Here is a 26,192-nt window from a genome sequence, read left to right on the forward strand (position 1 = left end):
CCGGGAGTATTTCGAAGTAACAGTGAAAACTCTAAAAATAAAGAGCTCCGGAAGCTGTCTCTTTCATTATAGCCGGCAGTAAAAAGCCAATCAAAAATCCCCACAAAAAGGATAACTATTAAAGGGCAAAAGGGATATTATGCATTTTTGGACACGGCTGCATGAACCATTATTGCCAGTGCCCAATTTTAAAAGAACTTGGTGCAGAGTGGTGAGTCATTTGCACAAGAAAATGCACTTTTAAGTCTTGCAGATGGCACCACAAGACAAGCAGTTTATGTCGACTGTAGATGTTGTTGTTGGAGGTCGTTCACTGTCAATAAGATTGTTGGCAATCCCAGAAGCGAGTGACAACCGCACACTCTTAGGAATTGATTTCCTGGAAGCTGCCGGTATCATCTTAAAGAAGAATGGGCGGTTTCGTTCCATGTGTTGTAACATTTTCCTACCTACATCATATGGAAGTTCTCAATTAGTGTTATGTTATTTTATGTTTTTTTTTTTTTCATTTCGCAATGAGACAAGGAATCTATTGATTTCTTAGGGCATAAACTGCGTTAAGCGTGCCTCTCGCGTGTCCATACAAAAACGACCCGCGCGTGCCCATGCGCGTGCACACGCTCGTGAGCCCGTCGCGTGATACTTCCGTGCAATGGGGCACGCATGCACGCGACGTGATCACTGATCACGCATCACGTTGGACGGGTCCACGCGCGAAGCCCGCTAGCGGGTGCACGCGCGTGCTTGTTCAGTTGACAGCGCTATCTCGAACCGACCGCACGCGCGTGCCCGGCCCATAACAAAAAATTACAAATTTTGATACAGAAAGGGTAATTGTTGAAGTTCAGTGTCGTCCTGCCATATGGGACCAATCAAGCGAAATATTTAAAGACCGGGACGCTAAATCAAAAGCATGGCTAGACATTTGTAAAGTACTGTTTGAAAATTATGATGACTGGAGTGAAGCAGAAAAAAACATACAAGGTAAGTACCTACACTCTTTATTTATTTTATAATAACGTAGGTTAGGTAAACTATTCTTTGCGCCAAATTTTTATTTTTAATAATCTATGCAATTAGTTATATATAATTAGTTATTTCAATTTTATTTGTGTCAATTAAATGTTTTCAACAATTAATCCAACTATAAAATTAAAACTGGGAATATTTACAATAATTTACCTACGTAAATATAAAACCATGCTTATATTCAAAACTAGTGCAGAGATACTGCGTATTTCTGAACATTGTGAAATTCGTGTGAACAATGTCCCATAATATTGGTATGGTTTTATATTGCTCGATAGATTCCAAAGTTCTTGCTTTCGGCCACGCGGTCGCCGCCATTTTGCGCGTCACGAGACAACCAGTATGTTCACGACTGCGAGCTTCACACTACTTTACACTATCGGTGTATTTAGGGTTCAAAATCATTTTAGGGCAGAAACAGTGGATCGGTAGGTAAATAAATAAAACAATTATCAACTAAAATATTTATTATATTGGTTTTAGAATTGGGCCAGTAACTTTGTAAAATAAGCGTGCGTTTTGTAGTTTTGTAGGTTTTTCTTTGACATCTCTCAACTTTAGTTTACAACAATCTAAGTTATTTGGTTACATCCGATGAATTTAACAAATAAAATCATTAGGTATATTATTAAAATATGCCTGCTATGTTAATAAAAAATGTGTGGTAAAAAACCGTGAAAATTCAATAATTGAATGTACATAAATTATAAAAAAGCCAACTATCTTCAATAAATACTGCGATCTTGCCATGACAGCTGTCTGTCTGCAACGAAATAATCTGCGAAGTTATCGCGTAATGTATACGAATCTCTGTGGGTATTTCCAATTAACCCCCGAACTGAACGTATATGGTCTGGTATAATGACAATATCATGAAAGTCATTAATTTGACTTCTTGATCTTATAAAATTATGCAAAATACAAATTGTTTTAAGAAAACAAATTGCTTTGTCTTTTCCAACGTTCAATGGACGATGGAGTATGCGAAATTTATTAGCCATGATACCAAATGTACACTCAATATAACGTCGCGCTCTCGTTAACCTATAATTGAATATTTTTTTTTTGTAGTTTAAATCGAGAGCTCGAGCATATGGCCGCATGACATGGCTAGATAACCCAAATGCTTCATCTCCTACAATAATATAGGGCAAAGCTGCGGTTGCAGCAATGTTGGTTGGTTTATCATTGTGTATTACGGGCAATGCTTTGGCAAGAGGAATATCTATTAAGTCATTGTTGATTTGTTCGTACAATCGGCTTTGTGTGAAAATTGCGGAGTCAGATTCTTTACCCTGCACTCCCACGTTTATATAGGTAAACTCATAGTTGGCGTTACACATTGCAAGCAGTACAATAGAATAGTAATGCTTATAGTTGTAATAGAGGGAACCACTATGTGGAGGTCTTATAATGCGTATATGTTTTCCGTCTATTGCACCTATGCAGTTAGGAAACTGGGCTTGCGTTAAAAAACCTTTTTCAGTCTCTTCCCATAGCGCACGGGAAAATTTTGGTATACATTCTTCCTTTAACATTTCAATTATAATTTGACAAACTTCTGTTACTATTTTTCTGACCGTGGTTAGTCCTGTATGATACGCCAGATGAATATCGACGAAGGTATGTCCACTAACTAAATATCTGTAATAAAATAAAATACCTGTGTTATTGTTTCAGTGAAAAAGCTGCAGCAAAGATGGAAAACTGCAAGAGACACTTATATAAGAGTGAGGTCTACTAAAAAAAAACTTAAATCAGGCTCCGGTTCCAGGGCAAATAAAACATACATTTACTATGACATGCTGTCATTTTTAGATTCAAACTCGAATACTCAAGGAGAAGAATCGGCAGACAATTTTAATCAGTCAGTAGAGCAAAACGCGTCACCGAGAACTTCACAAAATAATACGATTATTGAAGAAGATTTGATTAATGTACCTAGAACCAGCTCCAGCGTTACCAAAGAAACACGATCTTCCAAGAAACGTAAGTGCGAATCGCCAACTGATTTCGAATTAGAGTTGTTAAATTGCGTGAAGAATAACACTGCAGATAATATGGACGAAGACTTGAATTTTTTTAAGTCATTATTACCAACTGTAAAAAAATTGAGTTGCTTTAAAAAATTAATATTTCGTACGAAAGTATTAGAAGCTTTGATTGATATAGAAAAAGAAATGATTATTACCATTGATGACCTTTCATTAACGCAAAATACGGTAACGAATGATTTAGAATCATTAAATGTAAGATCAGATACGAACAATGAATAAATAGGTAACAAGAAAGACTTTGAAGATTTGATTAAGACTGTTTAATTATTAAGAACAAAAGAAAGAGAAGAACATGAAGAACTATTTAAGTTAGTAAAAAGCGCAATTTTATATTTATATTTTTCTGGTCTCATGTGCAATTATTATGATATGCAAGGGCATTCGCCAAAAGTTTACAAGCCTTGAGGTGTAATGTTCATAAGGAAAGAAACGGGGTCGATTCGGACACTTTTATCTTAAACCCTATTTTGGGGTCAAATAAAAAAGTGTATCAATAGACCCCTTTTTTACTTAATGGACCTTTTTTTTGAACCTACTCATAACATTGCTCCTTCATATGTCCTCTTCTTAAATTTAATCTTTTATGTAGTAAACTGTGATTATGATTGTGATGATAAATAAGAATTTAAAATAATATTAGTACCCGATCTAGTAATAGAAGGGAATAATTAATAAGGGAAATATTCATATGTAAAAACTTGCAATCAATATGCGTCATTATAATTAATACTTTGTAAGGTAGGTATATTAATATAATTAAGACTTAGACTTATTGTACTGTTTTAACTGTTATTGTGTTTTTTTATTTTAAACTTGAACCTGTGATTTTATTAGTGTATTTCAAATGATTAATCAAAAACTAATTGTAACGTAGCGTTTATGCAAGACACTGTGATGACTGTTGTGATTAAGTATATAAAAAAATTAGTGAATAAGTAGGTATAGATAAAAAAAAAACGAAAACGATAAAACTGTGTAATTTAGAAATAACAAAATATAATTAATAAATGTAAGAAACTGTGATTAATATGATGATTAATAAGTGTGCGGTTATGTGTTTCGGTCCTAAGAACAGAGTGAACCACATCAAGAAAAACATTTAAGCCATATTCAGGTGTCACTGCCGAAACAATAAGAACTTCTTCTTCTTTCTTGCTTGATGTGGCTAAACAGTAATGTGACTTACATAAATTGGCAAAAAAATATGAGTGTTCTAAAGTTTTGTTAAATAATGACTGTTTTTTTACATGAATAAAGATGATTATTAATATCGAAATGTCTTTACTTACCGCAATGTCATTGCAAATCGTTCCATTGGTGATACGATTGACGTAGATTTCAATCGTAGATTGTTAGTCTTCAAATAGGGCTCCAGTTTTGAATATAATTCATCATAGACTTGTAATGAAACTTTAAAATATTTGAAAAAAAACCTTTCATTTTCTCTTAATATACCAAACTTCACCACGAATTCCCCGCACAGTAACCTAGATTCAACGTACGGGCTTACTGGCTGGCGTCTTTTTTTGGCAATTCGTCGTCGCCGTCGTCTTGATAAATAATACAACATTAATTTATCCATAATTACTCGACTGTACACCTCCAACGTCAAAATTGTACTGAGAAAACTGCGTTACGCGGATGCACGCGCCGATGCCCGCGCATAAGCACGCGAACGTGCTCACGTGCGTGCACCAAAAGCGTGGCCCGCGACGTGCTCACGTGCGTACACACGCGTAACGCAGTTTATGCCCTTAGAGTTCACTAACGAACTATACTTGGAGAAAGCCCATTTCAGGCCCATAGTGGACAGCTATCTTAAGATGATTTACTTTGTCCAGAAATGTACCATAAAGAGACATGATTTTTGATAACATTTAAATAAGCGCCACTATAATCAGTAATATTTCAATAAAAAAGGGAATTTTATTAGTATCTAAGCATCTAAGCACATAAATAAAACATAGTTGAGGTGAAATGTTGCCCGAAGATAAAATATTTTTACTATGATCAATCGATCCGGTTATCGATTTATAAACGAATAAAATGAACTCAGGTTAAATACAAATAATGGGCCGCTGTTGGTAATTCTATGTGGAATTAACCAAAAGCAAATATTTATCTTAAAACCAATATGTCCGTTTGTTACTTTATACAATAAAGATAAAAAAGTCATATCGATTGTTTTTTTACGTAACCGATTTATCGATTTCATTTTTTTGTGACAAGCGGCAACACTGATGACTGAAGCGGCAACACAGTGGCTGTCTCGTGGAATAAGAATTGGATGCAAAAAAAAAAGAAAACTACTATGGACATTAAGAAAAATTCCGAATGCTGAAAATAAATTAAAATATTTGAAATATTCAAAATTACTAAAAAAAATTATAATAAAAACTAAAAGGGCACAAAATAGTTACAAAATTAAAATGTCAACAAATAAAACTAAGTCAATATGGAACATAATTAAACAGTCTAGAATTAATGTTCCAAGAGAGAACATTTCGGAAATTAAAATTAATGACCGCATCATAACAGACTCTAAAGAAATTGCCAATGAATTTAATGATTATTTTGTAGATAAAATTAATCCTATCCCAGGGTACGGTAAACATGTCACAAAAAATATTTTAACCTCACCAAATTCAATGTTTATACCAGCAAGCTCACCTCAAGACGTACACAAAATCATTCAAAATCTGAAAAACTCAAAAAGCGTTGGATTTGATGAAATATCAACCAAAGTTATAAAATCGGTGAGTAATATTATCTCAGGGCCCATTAGCCATATTTTAAACCTAGGTATCATGGATGGAGTATTTCCTGATAAACTAAAAATTTCAATTATAAAGCCTTTATATAAAAAAAACGATAAAAGATTATTACATAATTATAGACCCATTGCTCTTACATCTGTCATATCTAAAATCTTTGAAAAATATATATATAATTACCTGTACACTTTTTTTGAAAAATTTGACATTTTATGTAAGGAACAAAAAGGTTTTCGCCGAAATGTAGGTATTAATAGAGCTATTTTTGACTTTTTACAAAATGTAATGAAAAATATGGACAATGGAAACCCAGTTTGCTCTATATTCTGTGATATGACTCAAGCTTTTGACTATATTGATCACAGAATCTTACTTAAAAAACTTGAAGCATATGGTGTACGCGGAATTACACTAAAACTTATTGAATCGTATCTCACAAACAGAATACAATACACTGAAATAATACGACTAAATTTTAAAACACTTTATGAAGAGCGTTTTCTATCAAAAATTAGACATTTACTTTATGGAGTTCCACAAGGCAGTGTGTTGGGTCCTCTTTTATTTTTAATCTACATAAACGACTTTCCTAAATGTATTAACAAACCCTTTACACTGTTTGCCGATGACAGTACCATAACTATTGATTGTGACAATTTAGAAGACTATGAAAATGACATTATTCAAACATTAAAATCAATTATAACTTGGCTTGACAATAACAATTTAAAAATTAACTTAACTAAAACAACTATCATCCAGTTTTTTCAAAGAAAGTTGCCACCTACGATTTGTGTGCATTATAATAACACTCAAATTGACCAACTTGACAGTGCTAAATTTCTGGGACTAATTATTGATAATAAACTAAACTGGAAACCTCACATTGAACAACTGAGTAAAAAGATTAGCAGTAGTTCTTTTGCGCTTCTCAAGTTAGCATCCATAATGAATATCGATGGACTCTTATCTGCCTACCATGGTATGGTCGCATCGCTTCTACGTTATGGCATAATCTTTTGGGGGAACTCAACAGACAATGACATAATCTTCAAGATGCAAAAACGCTGTATTCGGGCAATGTTTGGCTTGAGAGTAACCGATAGCTGTAAGCCAAGTTTTGTTACATATAAAATTCTCACGCTTCCATCACTATACATACTAGAAATAGCATTGTTTGTACATAAAAATCATGATCTATTCCCTAAAAAGACTAATATTGTAGATAGGAATAGACGTGATAAAACCAAGATTATTACTGCAACATATAAAACTACACTCATGTCTAAAAGCGTAATTGGAATGTCTTCTAAAATATACAACAAACTACCTAAATCATGTAGAGAAAATAAAGTTAGTGTTAATTCCTTCAAAAAAGCTGTTTCCGAATTTCTAATACAAAAATGTTACTATAGTGTCTCAGAATACCTAAATGATAAAATTGGACTGACATAATACTGATTGATGAAAATTTATTTTTATTCTTTAGCTATAGGTTGACATACTTTAATTTTAACTTTTTATTCAGAATGAGATTATTGTGACATATTATATATATTATAATTATTCTTTGACATGACTCCAATAACACAATCATATTTAATTCTCTTTGACATCTAATTATATTATTTAATTTATACATTTTTGACTAATTAATTGACATTCTAATTTGATCTTACTTAATACTATTATATCTTTATCACAATACTCTCATTATGAACATAATATTATCATGTATCACTAATTATTTATTACTTGAAGCCATGTAATGTACATCAATGTAATTTATATCAAAGTCGAACCATCCTTGTATAATCGCCCTCTAACTTCCAATGTAATATGTGGGGCATGTTTTTTGGGTGCTGAAAATTGAATTATAAACATTTAAATATAAATATTGTGATAGTTATAAGTATATAGGTTACCTGCAAGAAACTTAGATTACCTGTATTGTCTGCACCACATGGAAGGTCATACTAAAGCTTCTTTTGTCAGAAAGATATGAAGAATAACTTATAACATTTATTGGGTGCTGAAAATAAAAAATTAATGCATTGAAATAAAAAATAAGTAAATTATAAAATTGTAATAAGCAATTAGGTACCTATATTTAAGTTACCTGTAATATCTACACCACGTGTAATGTTACACGAGGAATTTCTTCGATGAAGGTGGCATAGTTCACCTATGGTTTAGACATAGATGCTGAAAATTTATTGTATCACTGTTAAACAAAACAACAGATAGCAAATAGTATACTTAAAAACAATGTGAATAAATACCTTAACTGTGCGATCTCCATTAAGTTGAGCAATAAGCTATATAAATTGTTTGTAAAATAGAAATATACGATAATATATAGTCATAGTCAATAGTCATAGTAGGAATCTCGTTCTCGTGCACATATTGCTAGTATATATTTGTAGATCTGTTCTCGTGTTTGTTTACACTTTACACCGCGCACCGCAAAAATAAGCTGACATTGACATTCTTTTTTTTATTATCTTCTCCTTCGTCTTTTTGTTGCATATTTTTAATCAGTGCATATTTAATAATGTTTATTGCATTGACAAAGACACAGGTTTATTGTAATAATTTGTAAGTATTTATTGATTATTGATTTTTTTAATGATTATATTAACCATTTTAATAAGTTATGACTAATGACTACTTTCTAATAATGTCTTAAATTTAATTTTACTTATCATTATTTGCATGCCTAAATACTATAGGTAGAAAGAGTGAACCATGTTTAATAATTCGACAACTTCTTGTACTTCTTTCTGCAAATAAATTATTATTATTATTATTATTATTATTATTATGAAATGTGAATGACATTTTTCAAACGAATGAAACTTTTGAATGTTCGCTTGTTGCTTACTGCTCAATGTGGATGCGTTTTGTTTTGTTTTCGATTTCTTTCACCGCGACCTGGCTTTCTTTCCTGAACTTGTTCCGGCTTTTCACGTACGACTTTGGCATTATTTTACTGGTTTTGTTCTCTCCTTCTACGATAACTTGGCTCTGGATTAAAGGATTACGCTATTTGATTTTGCACACCAAAATGTCTGAAGAACATTGTGTAAATTGTGGTAATAATGTTACCGAGAACCGTATTTTAGAGCCCGAAGAAATAAGCGTAATACAGCAGTGGGTTGCACCGCAGCAGGTAAGAATATAATAAAATGATTCTATTATTTCTTACATCATGGTTTAATTGTTGAATATTTATTATTAAAATTGTTTTTAGGTGTCAGGAGATAATGTTGTTTGCCACAATTGCTGGGTAGCAATAACTGAAAGTCTTGCACTACAACAAGGGCTAGATGACTCTGTGCGTCTGAATCGCTGTATAAATTGTGATCGATCGATAAGAAGAATCAGAAATCACGAATTACAAACTAATTCGGATAGAGAAAGCCTCATTAGAAATGTAATAATAGAATGGATTTCTCCACGAGAGGTAATATTTAATTTGGTTTAATATATAAAATACTATAAAAGTATAACATTATATATTGTTTGTTTACTGGTTTTACAATAATTAATTGTTATTATTTTCTGCTTTTAAGATTTTGTCATCAAGCCGCATCTGTCATCCATGCTGGCAGAGAGCAGACAGGGCCTCGGCAGCATCAACATCTGCTACTACAAGTAATTCAGAAATAATTCTACCAAATTACACGCGAGCTTCCAATACACAAAGATGCTGTATTTTCCCTGACTGCCTAGAAACGGAAAGAATACACATTCCTCTGTCAATTCGGGTGAGGCTGTTGTGCGATTTATCGTTTTATGTTCCACAAAACTGTCGCATCTGTAACTTTCATTTGAGAAGCCGTTTATGGGATAATTTAATTGTTGAAGATGGAAACCATAGTTTTACTGCAGCATTTATTGAAGATTTGGTATCATTGTTAAAAAATCAGATTGGTCATAATATTGATTTTCAAAATATTGAAGACAGTGATGATCACTTAGTTTATTATTGGCTCGGAATGTCCAAACATCAATTTAGACAAATATTGGATGAGGTTCCTCGACTAAATAATGCACACAGAGGTGCCACTGCACTTGCTGCATACTTAACAAAACTGAGGACTGGTGATTCAGACCAAAGACTCTCTACGCTGTTTAAGATTCCTAGAAGTACTTTAGAGAGATTAATGTCAATTGCTAGAGAATTTCTGACTCAAGATTTTGTACCACAAAATCTGAGTATAGAGCATATGACCCGACAAAACATTGCTGAAAGGAATTTAATAATTCCTAATGGATTATTTGGAAGCACAAACCAAATTAAACCTATAGTAATCATGGATGGAACCTATGTATTTATTCAAAAAAGTTCAAATTATAAATACCAAAAACAGACATACTCAATGCATAAGCTAAGTAATCTAGTGAAACCATTTCTTATAACATGCACGGATGGATATATTTTAGATGTCTTAGGGCCCTATCCAGCAACTATGTCAGATGCTGATATACTTAAAAATGAATTTATTTCTGAAAATACACCATTGAGGAGATATTTTCAACCCGGTGATGTATTCATATTAGATCGAGGATTTAGAGATTCTTTACCACTACTGAGAGAATGTGGGTATTCAATTCAAGTTCCATCCTCAAGAGAAGAAGGTGAATCACAACTATCTACCCTTGAAGCTAATCATTCTAGAAAAGTGACTATTTGTCGCTGGGTTGTTGAGGTCATCAATGGTGTATTTAAACAGGCATTTAAATTGTTCCGGCAAGAGTTTTTTAATCGAGCATCATCTCACATGATGCAAGACTTTGCAATTGGTGCAGCATTAATAAATAGGTTCCATCCTAGAATATTAGACAGACCTGATGCAAGTCAAATATTATCAGTAATAAATGAAAAAATGTTAATTCATAACACCTTAGCGGATCATGTAAATGAACTTAATTTAAATCGCTGGAGGGCTCGATTTGTGAATATTAATGTTGGCTCTGATAATTTGACTAACTTTCCACGCTTAACAATGGATGATTTAAAATTAATAGCTTGTGGTACTTACCAAATAAAACAAGCGAGATCTTACTATGGGGAACATATCAGAGCCAATGGTATGTATACTATTGAGATATATAGAGAACAAAACAGAAGACTACCAAGCCTATTAATTAATGAAAACTGCTGGCTATTACGTGCAAAAATACAAAGCAGACATGTAAATCGAAAGGTATATTTTATATATATTAAAATAAATAACAATTTTGTTGGCAGAGATGCAATTGAATTATATTATTGCAATTGCATAGTAGGGAAACGTACGGTAGGCTGCTGTTCACATGTTATGACTGTTCTTTGGTATATAGGTTGGGCTAGATTTCAGTCAAATATATGCCCTCCAGCACTATTTTTAGATGATTTGTTGATAGAATATGACATTGAAGAAAATATAGATACTTAATATCATACAAATGTGTTTTATTTTATTTTGTCTTATTATATTTAGCTTTCTTTCAGCTAGCAAATTATGCAGGTATATTATAAGATAATAAATACATAGTACAAATGCCAATCTATAATGGTAAAAGATAATGTTTGAAAAAAATTCTTCCAACTGAAACGGGCATCAAAACTTTTTTGTCAAACTTAATAATATATATTTGAATTACATCTATTGTTATATTCAATAATTTATTATTATAAATTATTGAGAAACTCGGAAAAGGACTTGAATTATATCTTTCTTTCATGCGCATTTTCATAATATATAAAATAGCCAAAAAGTTAAAAAAATATGTATTTCTACAAAAATGGCGCCATTTTAACTTTTTTTCTCAGATATATAATACTATTAAGTTTTTAGAACACTCAATATTTAGACGATTTTTTGATGTCCACATTGGGCCTGAGACACTATGGAGAGTGGGCTTTCTCCTTTCATACGCTAATGAATGAGCGGCGATACATTCAGCGGCGGGCAAATTTTGCCATCGCTGCTGGGTGGCTGCTACTCGTCATGAGACTAGATTAAATCAACTTGACTTGGCTCATGTCGACCTTCAAGTTCCTGAAAACAAAATCAACCAGAATCGCAAGATTTACACCAAAATCCAGAACAGCCGTCAGTTGATTTTATGTCCATTTCTGGATATAAAAGAGCTGCCAATACATCCAACAGCTGTCTTTTTCCTAATTGCCGGGCAGATAATAGGTATAAGTGTCGCATAGCGACATGGATATGTCACATAGCGACATCTATTAGGCGTCTTTGTTACCTTTACGTTTAATCGATTGCGATCGTTTGAAAAAAAAATGAGGTTGGCAGCGCCATCTTTTAGCAAATGTTGTAGACTGATTAATTCTCTGCTGAGATATCTGTTATTTTTATCAGATATTTTTCCTTTTTATTAGACTGTTTATTAATTAAATAAAGGGGATTGTTTTTTTTTTAATATCTTAAGATATATTTTTCATATCCTAAATAAAAAATTACCTTCCACCTTTGTTCCTTGACAGTTACATTGTCAACTTTAAAAAAATATACCAGCTCGGGGGTGTAAAAATCCTCCGGCTCGCTACATAATCCTTTTTATTCCCTTTTTTAAAGGTCCCCGTTATAGGGGTGCTCGGTCCCGGACAACTCAACTCTGCCCTGCTCACTCCCGGACAACTCTACTCTGCCCTGCTCTGTCCCGGACAACTCTACTCTGCCCTGCTCTTTCCCGGACAATTTTGCCCTGCTCTGTCCCGGACAACGGACCACTACTATCTTGCAGCAGAGTTTGGTCGTATGGAGCCGACCACGTGCTGCTCATGCCGTCTGATTGACGCACCTACCACACACTGAACTAGCTGCCACCGACGGGGTCCCAAACATCTCGGCACCAACAGCTGGCCGTCGACCCTACGCCTGTCTGGTAGCTCACGGAGACCTGAGGAGCTGGAGTCCCCCACGTCGCTGTCTGATCCCAAGATAAGTGTAGTGTCCCTACCCGTGAATTCAAAGAACCCCGAAATAGACTGAGGCTAGGCTTCGTACCCACATTACCCGCTCTCCGACTGACTAGGTTTCTCTTCTCTTTTTCCTTTAAATAAATTTGTTAAATTGTTTAATCCTCTTTTTTATTTCTCTCTCTTATCTTTTTATTGTCCCTGCTCTGGGCCAGGTGACATAAGTACCAGTTTTTATGAAATCACGGATGTTAGTGGAGTATAAGTAATATATTCCACTAAGTGCTCGCGTCTGTCGAGTTTTTTCATTTGAAGAACTTCTATTACAAACTGCAGCTAAGACTGATTCCCCCGTGCCTCTAAAAAAGCGAATCACAAATAGCAATGCAGAAGTTTTAACATATAAAGATGTGATAGAACGTATGAAAAAAGAACAAAATGAAAAACAACAGAATAGCTTAAAGAGGAAAAGATCTAAAGGTGATAAAAAATCAGAAAAAAATACTTAAGCAAAAGAAAAAACAAAAAAAAAAACAGTTACCAAAATAAGGTCTGTTAGAACAAATTGTACTTATACCAAAAAAGGAAAAAACTATATGTACGGGTCTGTACACCTGTGTAAGGTGTACAGACCCATACCTGATATAAGAATAATGATATAAGAATAAGTGCTATAAGAATAAGTGCTCGCGTATTATAGCAGACACATTTTATATACACAAAGATAATGATGAGTATAGCGAAAATTAAAACTTTACGAAATCATTTAAATATTGAGATATTTACAAAATTGATAAACTAATTATTATGCTGACCTAGGAATGTGCGATGCTTGCATCGTACATATTCCCGGCCGCGAGATGAAGATAAAAAAAAAGAAAAAACATTTTGAAAAATTAAATTAAGTGAGATCAAATTTAAATGAAATTAAATTAAATACGATCAAATTCAAATGCTGTAGGAACGTTAATTGTAGCGTAGTGGCTTGTTGTGTCCCGCTTGGTTCCTTGGTGATGCCGATGCTGATGAGATGAATGCCGTTGCTCGGGAGCGCGAGACCCACATGGCTGAGGCTCGCTGGATGATTGTAGGGGCCGTGTCGGCTGCCTGCTCTGTGCAGCTTCCCGCCCGAGGTGCGTCAACGTCGACGACGTTTCAAGCAGCGTCGTATGGAGAATGCTGCTATCACGACTAATATAGCAGCGACCACATTAATACCGACGTAATGATGGATGTCATGATAGGATAATTGATCCACGAAGACACCGTCGGATTTCATCTGCTCTATTTGCTTCTTTATGTGCGTTACAAGCTTGTCGTTTGGCTTGTACTCTTCTACATCTTCTTTGTTCGGAATGGATAAATTAAAAACCTTGTTGATTGTAGGAATTTCGTAAAGTGGTACGTCTGCTTGAATCTTTAAGTCGCTTGATGGTGCTTTTTGGGAGTACAGAGTAAAGGAGTCCCCCTTGACGACGCAGTTTTTTCCTATATTAAGTATTCCAGCTCCCTGAAGTTTTTCTCATTTTTTCCTCAATTTCTTAGCTCCCATTAATCTTAGCCTGATAAAATATAGCCTTTCTCGATAAATGGGCTATCTAACACTGAAAGAGTTTTTCAAATCGGAGCAGTAATTCCTGAGATAGGAATAATTTCTCCCGTTTTTTCCACACTTTCCTCTATTTATTCGCTCTTATTAGTCTTAGCGCGATAAAATATAGCCTATAACCTAAATTGAGGAAAAAATGGGAAAAATGGGGGAAATTATTTGAAAGGGCTTATTTGAACGCGCTAATCTCAGGAACTACTGGTCCGATTTGAAAAATTCTTTCAATGTTAGATAGCCCATTTATCGACAAAGGCTATAGACTATATTTTATCACGCCAAGACTAATAGGAGCGAAGAAATAGAGGGAAATGTGGAAAAAACCGGGGAAATTATTTGAAAGGGCTTATCTCACGAACTACTGAAGCAATTTTTCTGTTATGTGGCACAGATAAGAAATAGACCACGTGAAGGATCATAGGCTATTTTTTGTGGACTCATTTGTCTGTGAAATGTCTAATTTACGCGGGCGAAGCTGCGCGGAACGTTATATTTCGCGTGGTCACGACATCACGCGTAAACGGCTGGACCCATTTTGCTGGGTATTAAGATACTTTGAGTCCCGAAAAAGAACATAGGATACATTTTGTCCCGGAAAATATACGGTTCCCGCACAACTTTTATGATTATCGCCTAAACTATTCAATCTATTTTGATGAAATTTGGTATGGCAATACTTTCAGTCTCGGGATACAAGGGATCCTTTTTATCCCGAAAAATGTACGGTTCCCGCACAATAAGGCCCATAGCACACGGCGTATTTTAAACGCGCTGACGACGCGCGTTTCAGGAACGCGCTTCTTCGGCGCCGTAAACGCTGATAGTTGCGTTTGCACTGATAATAGAAACGCGCGCATGAAGCGCGTATACGTGCATTTGAAGCGGTACAAACGCGCGTACAAAGGAGCGGAGTACGGGCAGAGGGGGTGGGGGTGCTCACGCCACCACTGCGCCCGCGCCTCAGTTGCGGTTTTATTGTGTGCTGCGCGTGTATTTCGTTTAAAATGGAACCCTTCGACACCGACCGCTTTATAACAGAAATAAACAATCGTCCAGCTACATGGAATTCACTACTGCCCGAATATTCAAACAAAGTGTTAAAAAGAAATGCTTGGGATGAATTGTGCCACATTTTTTATGACAATTTCAATGAAAAAACCAGTAAGGAAAAAAACCTGGCAGGTAAGATTTCTTATATTTATTTAAAAATAATGTATTATAGTTTATAGTTCGACGGTACATAGAACAGTAAAACAGTAGAAAATGTAATTAGGTAGGTACCCTAAATTTTAGAATCTTGCCATGGTACTGCACCTTCATCACTAATAAAATAGTCAGCGTACATATTTCGTATCATAGTTCCGCTTAGTTGTCCCTGTGACAGTCTTGCACCAATCGAAATCAAACTTGCATCTTCAGGAGGATCTTCAAAACCAGCTACACTCAAAGAATTATGAAAATTATAACCGTCACGTTCACGTATGAAATTATGCAGTACACAACAGGCTTTCACAATAGCCACACTGAAGTCCACGCTAACGTTCAGTGGCCGATTAAAGATTTTAAATTTGTTGCTTAATATACCAAATGTACATTCAATGTATCGTCTGGCACGTGTCAAGCGGTAATTATATATTCTTTTCTGCCGTGGCAAGATTTTTCCAGCATATGGTCTCTGTAAATGTTGAGATAATGCAAAGCCTTCATCTCCAACAAACGTAAATGGTATTGGTACCCCATTATTAGATATTGGTCTCGCATTTGGTATATTATAATTTCCTTGCCTTATCTTTTTGGTCCATTCACTAAATTCATGTATTGTTGAGTCTGCAGCTTTTCCATAGCATCCAACATCTATATCGATAAATCTGTAATTTGCGTCACATATTGCAAGCAATACGATGGAAAAATATTTTTTATAATTAAAATACTCTGATCCACTATGTTGAGGTTTTATAACTCTAATATGTTTCCCATCGATAGCCCCAAGTAGGTTGGGAAAATTTGCGTATTTCATAAATCCTTCAGCAGTTTTTAGATGTGATTCTTCGGTTGGTTCTGGCATACAGATGTTTTTTAATTTATCCCATATTATTTTCACTGTTTCACGGACTATAATGCCTGCCGTCGTTTGTCCACACTTAAAGTCATAGTGAATATCTGAGAAATAGCAACCCGTAGCTAAATACCTGAAAAGAATAACATTATTAAAAATCACTTATTATCGTAAATTTTACATATTTTAATTAAAATAAACCTACAACTACTTATTTCAAATGAATTAAAATTAACCTAAAAAACAACTAAACTATTAACATTATTTATCGTTTTCAGTCATTGAACTTCAAAGAAAATGGAAGAGTATTAAGGACGCTTATAAAAGAGACAAAGCGAAGAACAATAACTGTTCCAGTGGATCTGGAGCTAAACCTAGAAGACCCTACATATATTCCAATTTGCTAACTTTTTTAGACCCGCTTTACGAAATAAGATCTCCAAGTCAAAATGATGATGCAGCTCTGCGGAATAACCAAGACTGTGATTTTCAAAAACCACATTCACCAAAGAAGTCTAAAAAGACTCCAAAACATGAAGACCCACAAGACAAATTGTATGAAGCACTGACAGCAAATCTCAAACAGTCTAAGGAAGCAAATAATACAATTTTATCTGAAAATCCCGACAAACTGTTCTTAGTTTCGTTGGCTAAAGATTTTTCTGCTATCAAAGAGGAATTTAAGTTAGAGGCCAAAGCTGATATGATAAATTTAATTCGTAAATATAAAAATATGGGACAGTCATCGAGGACATTAAATGAAAATAGATACCAAGGTGCATTTCAATATGAACATCAGTATGGATACCAGTCTGGATATCAGTCTGGATCTGGATATCAGTCTGAATTTCAGCCACAATATCCAAGTAATCAATCAGCGCCAAGAAATGAATCTGTCAGTTCACTCCAAAATTTGGATAGCAATGAATCGGTTACAAATGACTCCGACATCATATCTGACATGTATGATGATATTGAATAAATCTTTTTCTCTTATTCATAATCTAAGTGCACTTATAACAATTTACGGTTGATTTTAAAATGTAACAGGTCAATAAATAAATAAATACATAATAAATAAATACTAGTTGTTTTCTTACCTCAATGTGATGAGCAAACGTTCTTCTGCCGATATACATGATCTCATTGCTGTATTTTGACGAGTTAACTCAGGTTTTAGAATCGAAAGAAGTTCTTGGAATGACGAATATGACATTCGATAACAATTATAAAATTTCTTCCATCTTCTATGTACTAACAATTTTTTAAAAGTTGTATGATAATGACCACCCAATCTTTTTTCACTCGTAAATGGGTCTATCCAATAAATTCGCTTTTTTTTACGTTTTTTACTTTTTAAAAGAAGTACTAAAGCCAACGTAAGCAGTGTTGTCTCAACCGACGCCATTGTACAACTGAAGAAGAGGAGTCTCTGATCAAAACGCAAAAGCTACGAGCGACTACAGCGCGTCTGTACTGCTGTATCTGCGCGTATACGCGCAGTAGAGGAACGTTTTACAATCGCCCCGTGTGCTTAATTACCTTGGTTGCGATCCAATCTCGTTTGAATCGCGTATAGGCGCGTTCTCTGCGCGTCGTCAGCGCGTTTAAAATACGCCGTGTGCTATGGGCCTAAACTTTTATGATTCTCGCCTAAACTATTTAATATATTTTGATAAAATTTGGCATGGAGATTGGGGATACTAATTTGAATCTGGGACAAGAAATGTTTTTTGCCCCGGAAAAATGTGCGGTTCCTACACAATATACTTTTCTGATTAGCGCGTAAACGACTTAATCGATGTACGGGAACAACTATATAAACTAAAGTCCACGCGGACGAAGTCGCGGGCAACAGCTAGTAAATAATATATGAGGTTGCGAGATTATGAAAATACTTAATGGTGGGTACAGACTGGTGAAACGTAACATGCAATGTGTCATGCAATGAAAGAATTCACCGTACACATTGCTGCAATGTATCATGAAAGGTAACACACTTTGTAACAATTTCTCATAGTTTGGACGTCTTGTGCGCGCGAAATGTGCATTTCACGCGCACGCTACGAGCATTACAAGCCGCGCGCGGAGCGATCCGTGATTTGTCGGTTTTTCGAACGAACACAAAGGGGCGCGCAGTGTGCGCGGAGCAGCCAACGTGGACGGTCGTTTTGAAATCAACACGTGCACGCAACGAACATGGAGGACGACACTGCGTGGAGTGAGGAAAAAGCATTTTGCTTGATAGATGCGTACAGAGTTCGTGAAATTTTGTGGAACCCACAAAATGAAAACTATTTTAAGAAAAATCTTAAGCAAGATGCGTGGTCGGAAATCGCAAAGTTGATGTCAATGACTGTAGAAAAATGCAACAACAAAATTGTTAGTCTTCTCTCTTCATACCGCCGCGAAAAGCTGAAGGAAAAAAAATCAAAGGGGACAGGAAAAGGTAAGAATAATGATTAATGTTTGTATTATTATTGTTTTTTTTTTTTTCTTCATTTATAAAGATTAACAAACAGTAGGTAATCACATTAATTAGTGTAAAATTTTGGTATTTAAATCTATAACATTGTGAAACCAGCAACATTAACCACATAGTATCTACATAAAGTATAATGGTAGATAAAGACATACAGGATGTCCCGTAAATACTACGACATACTGCCACAGCTGATTTTTTTTCGCGATTTCGAAGTTGGTCCCATAGTAAAAGTTGTTCGTATTGATGAGTACTTTAACCTCTGGCAGTATGTCGTACTATTTACGGGACAGCCTGTATTGTAATGTAAGTGGTAATGTAAGTGTATAAAAAATACCACGAGAATGTGTAATTGTTTACTTCTGACGTAAAACGAGGGGTGTTATAAGTCTGACCCCTAAAACTGTGGGCCTGTCTGTCTGTAGCATCGTAGCGCTTAAACGGATGGACCAATTTCGATGCAAAAACGAGAAAAAGGAATTCAAACCTCATGTTTCAGCTACATTATTTATTTATCCTAAACAATTAACTTTGTATTACTCGGTTGCAGGTGCCTCGGAAACATACATAAGTCGATGGTTTGCCTATGATGCTTTGAAGTTCTTAGACGACAGGAACACACCGAGAAAGAGAAAAAATACGGTATGGATTATTCTATGAACATCTGTCTTGCCAAGAAACCTTTCCTTCTTTCGTAAAATAATCAGCCAATTCATCTCTAATAGCATTTAGATGTGCAGGTGATCGTCTGGGAATATTTCTTATGGGCAGTAATGATGTCATGTCGTCATTATTTCGCCTCCACGAACCTTCATTTAAAATTCCTTCTACCTCCTGATCAACTAATCCTGGAGTTATGAACACGTTTCTAGAATGACGTTTCAAATAATTATGTAGAAGAACGATTGCCATAACTACCAATTCAGCATTATCAGGCTGTAAAAGCATTGGTTTTCTTAAAACTCTGAACACAGACGATATAATTCCAAATACGTTCTCAACAATCCGTCTAGCTCTACTTAATCGGTAATTAAATATTCTCTTCGATGAACCCTTTGGAGGTGTCCCACCATATGGTTTCATCAAGTTTTCACTTAAAGCAAAGGCACTATCGCCTACAAAAAAATATGGGATGGAAATATTTCTATCGGGGAGTGGACGCGGCGATGGCAGGTTTATTGTGTGATTCTCTATCATATCATATAATGTGGTATCTTTGAAAACTCCGCCATCTGAAATTCTCCCTTGGCATCCCACGTCTACGAATAGAAAATTATAATCTGCATCAACTAGAGCAAACAAAACGATGCTAAAATTTTGTTTATAATTATAGAACTCGGTTCCGCTTTTGATAGGTGCTTCAAGTATAACGTGCTTTCCGTCTAATGCCCCTTAACAGTGTGGAAAGTTCCACCGGTCTTCAAACTCCTTGCTTATCTTCAACCAGGCTTCGGCTGTCGTTGGTATCTAAAAAGAAAACAATTAATTATTTTTTGCATTTTTAGGAGTCACTTCATCGCTCGGACTTGGAAAACACTGCCGACCAAAATGTGTTCACCCCTCCAGTACTACCAAATGAATGTAGTCCAAAGAGCGCTAAACAAACCAGGAGGGATGACAATGTGCTCTCAGATGTGATGGGAATACTGAAAACAACAGCCAACAAATTGGACAATTCGATAGGTATTTCTGATACAACGAAAAGTTTCGCTTCCTTTATAGGGGCTAAAATGACTAGTTATTCTCCACAAACTAGGACTTCGGTCGAACATGCAATTTTTGAAATAATTATGAAAGCTGACAGGGGATATTACGAATCGTGGCGTCATCAAAATAACCATGCATATGGTTCACACCAAGATGACTATTTATCCAGGGCAAGACAGAACTGTGTGGATCTGACCGGATATTCTAATCGTCCCTCAACATCGGCCGGACCACCATCGGGCACAAACGAAGCGGGACCCTATGGCTATACTACGGCAAGAAATGAAGATACTACTGACTATCCAACCAACCAGCCGCCCTTGTCGGTCTCTTCACAAGAGTCTTACACGTCTTCTATGGATGACTTTAATGATTTAATGTGATAAATAAAGACACTTCTAAACATAAATAAAGATTTTCATAATACGTACCTTAATGTATTCTTTTAATTCCTCCATTATTGCGGCGCACACTTCAGGTACAATAGCACTTATGGATTGTTTCGATACTCTAAACGTATACTGCAGACTTGTGTAAGAGTCCCCGGAACCTAAAAATCGAAGTGTTATTGCTAGCCTATCTTGGATTGAAATTGGAGCTCTTAAATTTGTATGGTTTCGACTAATTCTTGGTCCAATCATCTCGAGTAAATTTTCAAAGTCTGTTGGCGTCATCCTAGTAAAGTTTTTGTATTGTCCACTTATGTGCTGAAAATTCATATCAGTAAGCAGTTCTCTACCTTCTCTCCGTTTATACAATTCTGTCCGCCACCAACGTCGGGGTCTTCGGCGTGTTTTCATGAGTTGATGTATTATTAATAATGAAGTACTGATAATCGTCATAGCAAGAACGTGGTCTTCGGACTCCATGCTTCGTGTGATCTATGGTTTTGTAAGTGACGCGCACGAAAAAAACGTGTATCGAAGGGCCGTGTTCGCGGCAGAATGGCGGAAACAGACGAACGCGGGAGGTTCGTAGTGAATGCGCGTTAAGAGCGCGCTATGCGTCCACGCTTGCAGCGAACATGCAATGAAAGGCAGAATTATACATTTCATGTTACGTTTCACCAGTCTGTACCCACCTTAAGATATTCCAATAACTACTTTCCTTTGGCGAGCAGCCGAAAATGCAAGAACTGCTCATTCTGATAAACTAATATCATTTTTAATATAATATTAAGAGAAATAATAGATTTTTTTGGAATAAAATAATTATTTAGAAACCAGTCGCTTTAACGGCAACTATTTTCTACAGAATGTTGCCAGGAATATTATTGACACAGATTAAAGGGGCTATTCCGTCCGAAAAATAACACCCAAAAAAGAACACGTCTGTATTTTTTAATTCTGTATTAAAAATGAGAATTAAATCAAAGAAACCCGTTATTTCTTATTCTATTCATCATATTTGAAATGTGTAAAACGATTGCAGTAGCTGAGAAAATACCAAAATTTTAAAAGGAGTCAGGAGTTTATTAAAACGGCATCTGTGGAGCAATTTTCACCTCGTTAAAAACGTGATTTTTCTTATTCTTCGACTTAAATCCAAGCACAACAATTTTGAATTCATGGACTTCTTCTACACAAAAAACATATTTATAATATAAATATGTTTTTTGTGTAGAAGAAGTGATTGATGCTTGCATCGTACACTATATTATAGTGTACGATGACAAGAATTTTCCCACTTATTTCAACGTTTACTTGTATTTATTCGTTCTAAAGTGTAGATTAGTTATTTAGAAACTTATTTCCAAAAGAATTATTCAGAATTTAGTGCTAATAAAAGTTTTATCGTATTTTGAAACAATAAATGGCTCGAAATGAGTGTTGTTATGGTGAAAGTTGGTGAAAGTACTGACAGCAACAAAAGTGATAAAAAAAGTAACACTGTATACAATTATACAATTGTGTAAATAATCACTTTGTATTCATTTTTTGGAGTGATTCTGTGAATGATTTCTGTTTTTGGTTTCGGGATATCAAATGCCCAGAATTCAATTAAATTTTTACTATAAAATTTAATTGAATTCTGTACATATAACTCTCAAATTCCATGGTGTTATTTGATATAGTTCAAAATAAGCACTTTTTTTTTTGTTTTTATTGGTAATATTTTGTGACAAAGGACAATGCTCATTTTGTATGGGGAAAAAACCCAGAGTGAACAGATATAGGGTGAAGTCCAAAACGTAAGTGATATGTAGTAAAATAATAGTATAAATATTTTAATATAAAATTCCATGGCTAAATAGGTAAAATTGCTATTTGTTTTTTATATTCAAATTGTAATGGTTTATAAGTTTGCTTGTTTGTTGTAATATTGTAGGTACATCGATTTTCATGATTCTGAATAACTAAAAAAAAGTGTGTGATTGAAATACTTTATACTATTGTCAATTTTTAGATTCGGACGACTGCGGTCGACCTCTCGATCCCGGAGTGTGACGCCGTCACACTCACACATCCACTATTCGCAGCGGCCGTTGGCCGTCCTAAGAGCCCTTTTAATGGGTTGCTCCCTGGACGTCCCCGACCCGGATCCAAGACCGGTCTCTCCCGTCCAACCGTAACTATAATATTTCCTTCCACTTAGTGTCCGTCCCATATAAGCTGTTTGTTTGTCATGGCTGAACAGTTTTTTATGAATAAGGGACAAACATATAGGTTTAGGACTTTGTAGATAGGGATTGATAATATAAAGAGACATTACATATAGCCGATATATGATAAATATATGTGTGATATATATGTGTGATTTAATTTTTATTGAAACTATTGTTTATGGGATCGGCTATTTCTAACAAGAGGAAATATTATCTTATTAGAAATAGTAGAAAAAAAATAGCTCGAGTGAAGCCGCGTGACATAGCCGTTATACAATAAGTTATTGCCTAGCTTGTAATTTTTATTATTGTATTTTCAAAAGGGCTCGAGTGGTTCAGAAGACCCCTGGTGGCAGCCTCCTCCTAACCGGTGCGTCCGTGGGCTTCACAAAAACGCCCGGTGGCCACGTCCGTACGTTGGAACCTCCTCAACCACTATGGTAAGTTATTTCCGAACATTTTTCTTGACATTGGCAGATTCATGATATAGTTTGGGTATCAAAATAAAAATTGTCTGCAGTGTTAACGCTGTGGAAAGGGTAATTTCGAAGGCTTACCGAACGCCACTTCTGATGATGTCCTTCCGTCAACGTCAGGGATGACGGAAACACGCAAACGAAGTGCTAGGATTAGGGTACGCGGAGGTAGTGAAATCGACAGTGAATCCGACGATGAATTCGACGAATCCCCTGTCGACGTCACTAACTTGGCTACATTAGATAGGAACATCCCTAACGACGACGAACTAGAGGAGCCCGTTCATCAAATCATAGGCGCCATGGAGAGTGTAATGGATGCAGAAGCCGATCGTCTTCCTGGCGTGTCGACTAGTTATGTCTGGAAAGAAGACTTTGACTTGTTCACGGGTGTTCCAGAAAGTTTTTCAGGTCCTACTCCTGGACCAGTCAAAGCCTATGATACTGCCTATGATGCTTTTACTGACACCTGGAGTAAGGACATTATAGATCGTATCGTTCTGGAAACTAATGAACTTGGATCAATCCCCATGTACTTTTATGTACATGGGGATTGATCCACGGACAAATCAATATGAGTATTGGAAGGCAGACGATTACCTGGAGATGCCCAAGTTCAGGCAATTGATGCCTTACAATCGCTATATTTTGCTGAGCAAATAATTCTGATGTGAGTCAGAATTCGCTACCAAATGAAGGAATTCGGCTTTCACCGAAATTAGCGAAACTACAGCCCGTGATCTCGCATCTCAAACACAAATTTGCCTCCCTTTATAATTTGGACTGTTTCATTTCTATCGACGAGTATCTGACCTTATTCAAAGGCCGTTTGGCCTGGGTCCTAACAATAAGGACAAAGGCTGCGCGTTTTGGAATAAAATCTTACGAGCTCTGCGAGTCACGTTCAGGCTAAATGATGTATGATTTTGAAATTTATACCTGACCATATTGCCTTTATGATTTTTTGGCGGTTTCAGCTAGATTGTCTAGTTGAGTTATTATTATTGCACGCCTTAACGACTAATCGTAGAGAAATACTGACATCTTTTGTAACATCTTATGTAACCTATAATTGCAAAAATGAATGATTTGATTTGAGTAAGTGTATAATATTATGTCAATAGTTTCTTTCTTATAAGATATATGGCTAATTATCTTTTTATTAGGGGCGTCCATCTTATCAAACTAGGTTAAGTGAAAAAGAAAGAATAGTTAACAAAATTGATGAACTGACTAAACCCGCAAAATTATTTTGCAAAATGCAATTTAGTCAAAGTAATAAAAAACTAAAAGGACTTCGTTTGACTTTTGACGAAAAATGTTTATCTTTGGCTCTATACAAAAAAAGGCCTAAGATACTATAAATCTTTGTTATATAAAATGTTTGCATAAAGACCGGATATACAATCGTTTGCACCGTATGCGACCAAAGCGCTACTGATGTAGCTACAATTAATAGTTTAGTGGAGGATACTAGCGCTTATTTACTCAGAAGTAATATAAAGATGAAAAGGGATCATTTTTATTGAATCTAAAAAAATATCCCTTTATATGATCCCTCATCTTATAAAAGGATTAAGAGATAATTTGATTGGAGAAGACCTAAAAATTTTATGATTTCGTCGAGAATAAAGACAAAATTCTTAAGTGGAATTTCTTTGAACAATTGTATTGGGAGGATTTAAAAGCGCGTCATCAAGGCAGTCTTTTGCTGCTCGCGGATTCTATTACCGAGGAGCATATAAATCCTAATAAAATTAATAAAATGAAAGTTAAATTGGCTACTCAATTATTAAGTAAACGCGTAGCTGCATGGGCTTTTAATTTAGTGAGAAATAAAAAAGTTCCCAGTGAATATATGAACATTGCCACCTTTTGTATAAATATTGATGATAGATTTGACTCTTTAAATGTAATTTCATTTGCGGGAAAACCTGGAAAACCACTTACTGCAGTTGTAAAAAGAAATTCGCCACATCATGCTTTCTGGAAGGAATAAATTTTGAAGAAGCTGTAAAATCAAGCCCAATGCTGAAGAATATGTTCCACCATGATTAAAAAAAATATTAAGACAATAGAAATAATTCAGTACCTTTGGCGGGTATTATCAAGGCAATATTCCTTTAATTGCTTATTAACACGAAATGTAAATCAGGACCCACTCGAAAATTATTTTGGTCATATCAAAAGTTATGGCGCAAGAAACGTGGCACCTAATTGTATAGCTTTTAAAGGAGCATATAAAGCTCTACTTTTTAGCAATTATACTCGCTCCGTTCCGCAATCGCGTATAATACTAACTGCGAATAGGATGAAGATACGTTGCTTTTTTCTGATTTTAGAGTTTTTTTCAATGAAAATTATAAGGATGACATGCAAGATACTTCTAATGTTGCTAAAGAAAGTGATGATAACATTTTATTTATTGACAGTAGTATAGTTGATACTTTTGATCAACCTATTGGT

At 35.2% G+C, this 26,192-nt stretch overlaps 4 protein-coding genes across 5 annotated transcripts in view; 2 read left to right on the forward strand and 2 right to left on the reverse strand.

The window, feature by feature from the left end:
• Positions 1-26,192, reverse strand: part of LOC121725629 (zinc finger protein 26-like) — a 98,805-nt gene that overhangs the window by 40,170 nt on the left and 32,443 nt on the right. The gene's annotated exons all lie outside the window — the stretch shown is intronic.
• LOC121725632 lies at positions 15,377-17,506 on the forward strand. The gene is made up of 2 exons (XM_042112649.1): positions 15,377-15,582; positions 16,735-17,506. Exons 1-2 carry the CDS (start codon positions 15,405-15,407, stop codon positions 17,436-17,438), a joined length of 882 nt encoding a protein of 293 aa, XP_041968583.1. The 5' UTR covers positions 15,377-15,404; the 3' UTR covers positions 17,439-17,506.
• On the reverse strand, positions 15,584-18,086 carry LOC121725630 (protein ALP1-like). The gene is made up of 2 exons (XM_042112647.1): positions 17,557-18,086; positions 15,584-16,589 (listed from the first exon to the last, which is right to left on the reverse strand). Exons 1-2 carry the CDS (start codon positions 17,862-17,864, stop codon positions 15,683-15,685), a joined length of 1,215 nt encoding a protein of 404 aa, XP_041968581.1. The 5' UTR covers positions 17,865-18,086; the 3' UTR covers positions 15,584-15,682.
• On the forward strand, positions 18,368-21,056 carry LOC121725631. The gene is made up of 3 exons (XM_042112648.1): positions 18,368-18,905; positions 19,489-19,580; positions 20,444-21,056. The coding sequence occupies exons 1-3, from the start codon at positions 18,656-18,658 to the stop codon at positions 21,026-21,028; spliced, it is 927 nt and encodes a 308-aa protein (XP_041968582.1). The 5' UTR covers positions 18,368-18,655; the 3' UTR covers positions 21,029-21,056.

This window comes from Aricia agestis, chromosome 3 (assembly GCF_905147365.1).
Source record: "Aricia agestis chromosome 3, ilAriAges1.1, whole genome shotgun sequence".
In the NCBI taxonomy this organism is placed as follows: domain Eukaryota; kingdom Metazoa; phylum Arthropoda; class Insecta; order Lepidoptera; family Lycaenidae; genus Aricia; species Aricia agestis.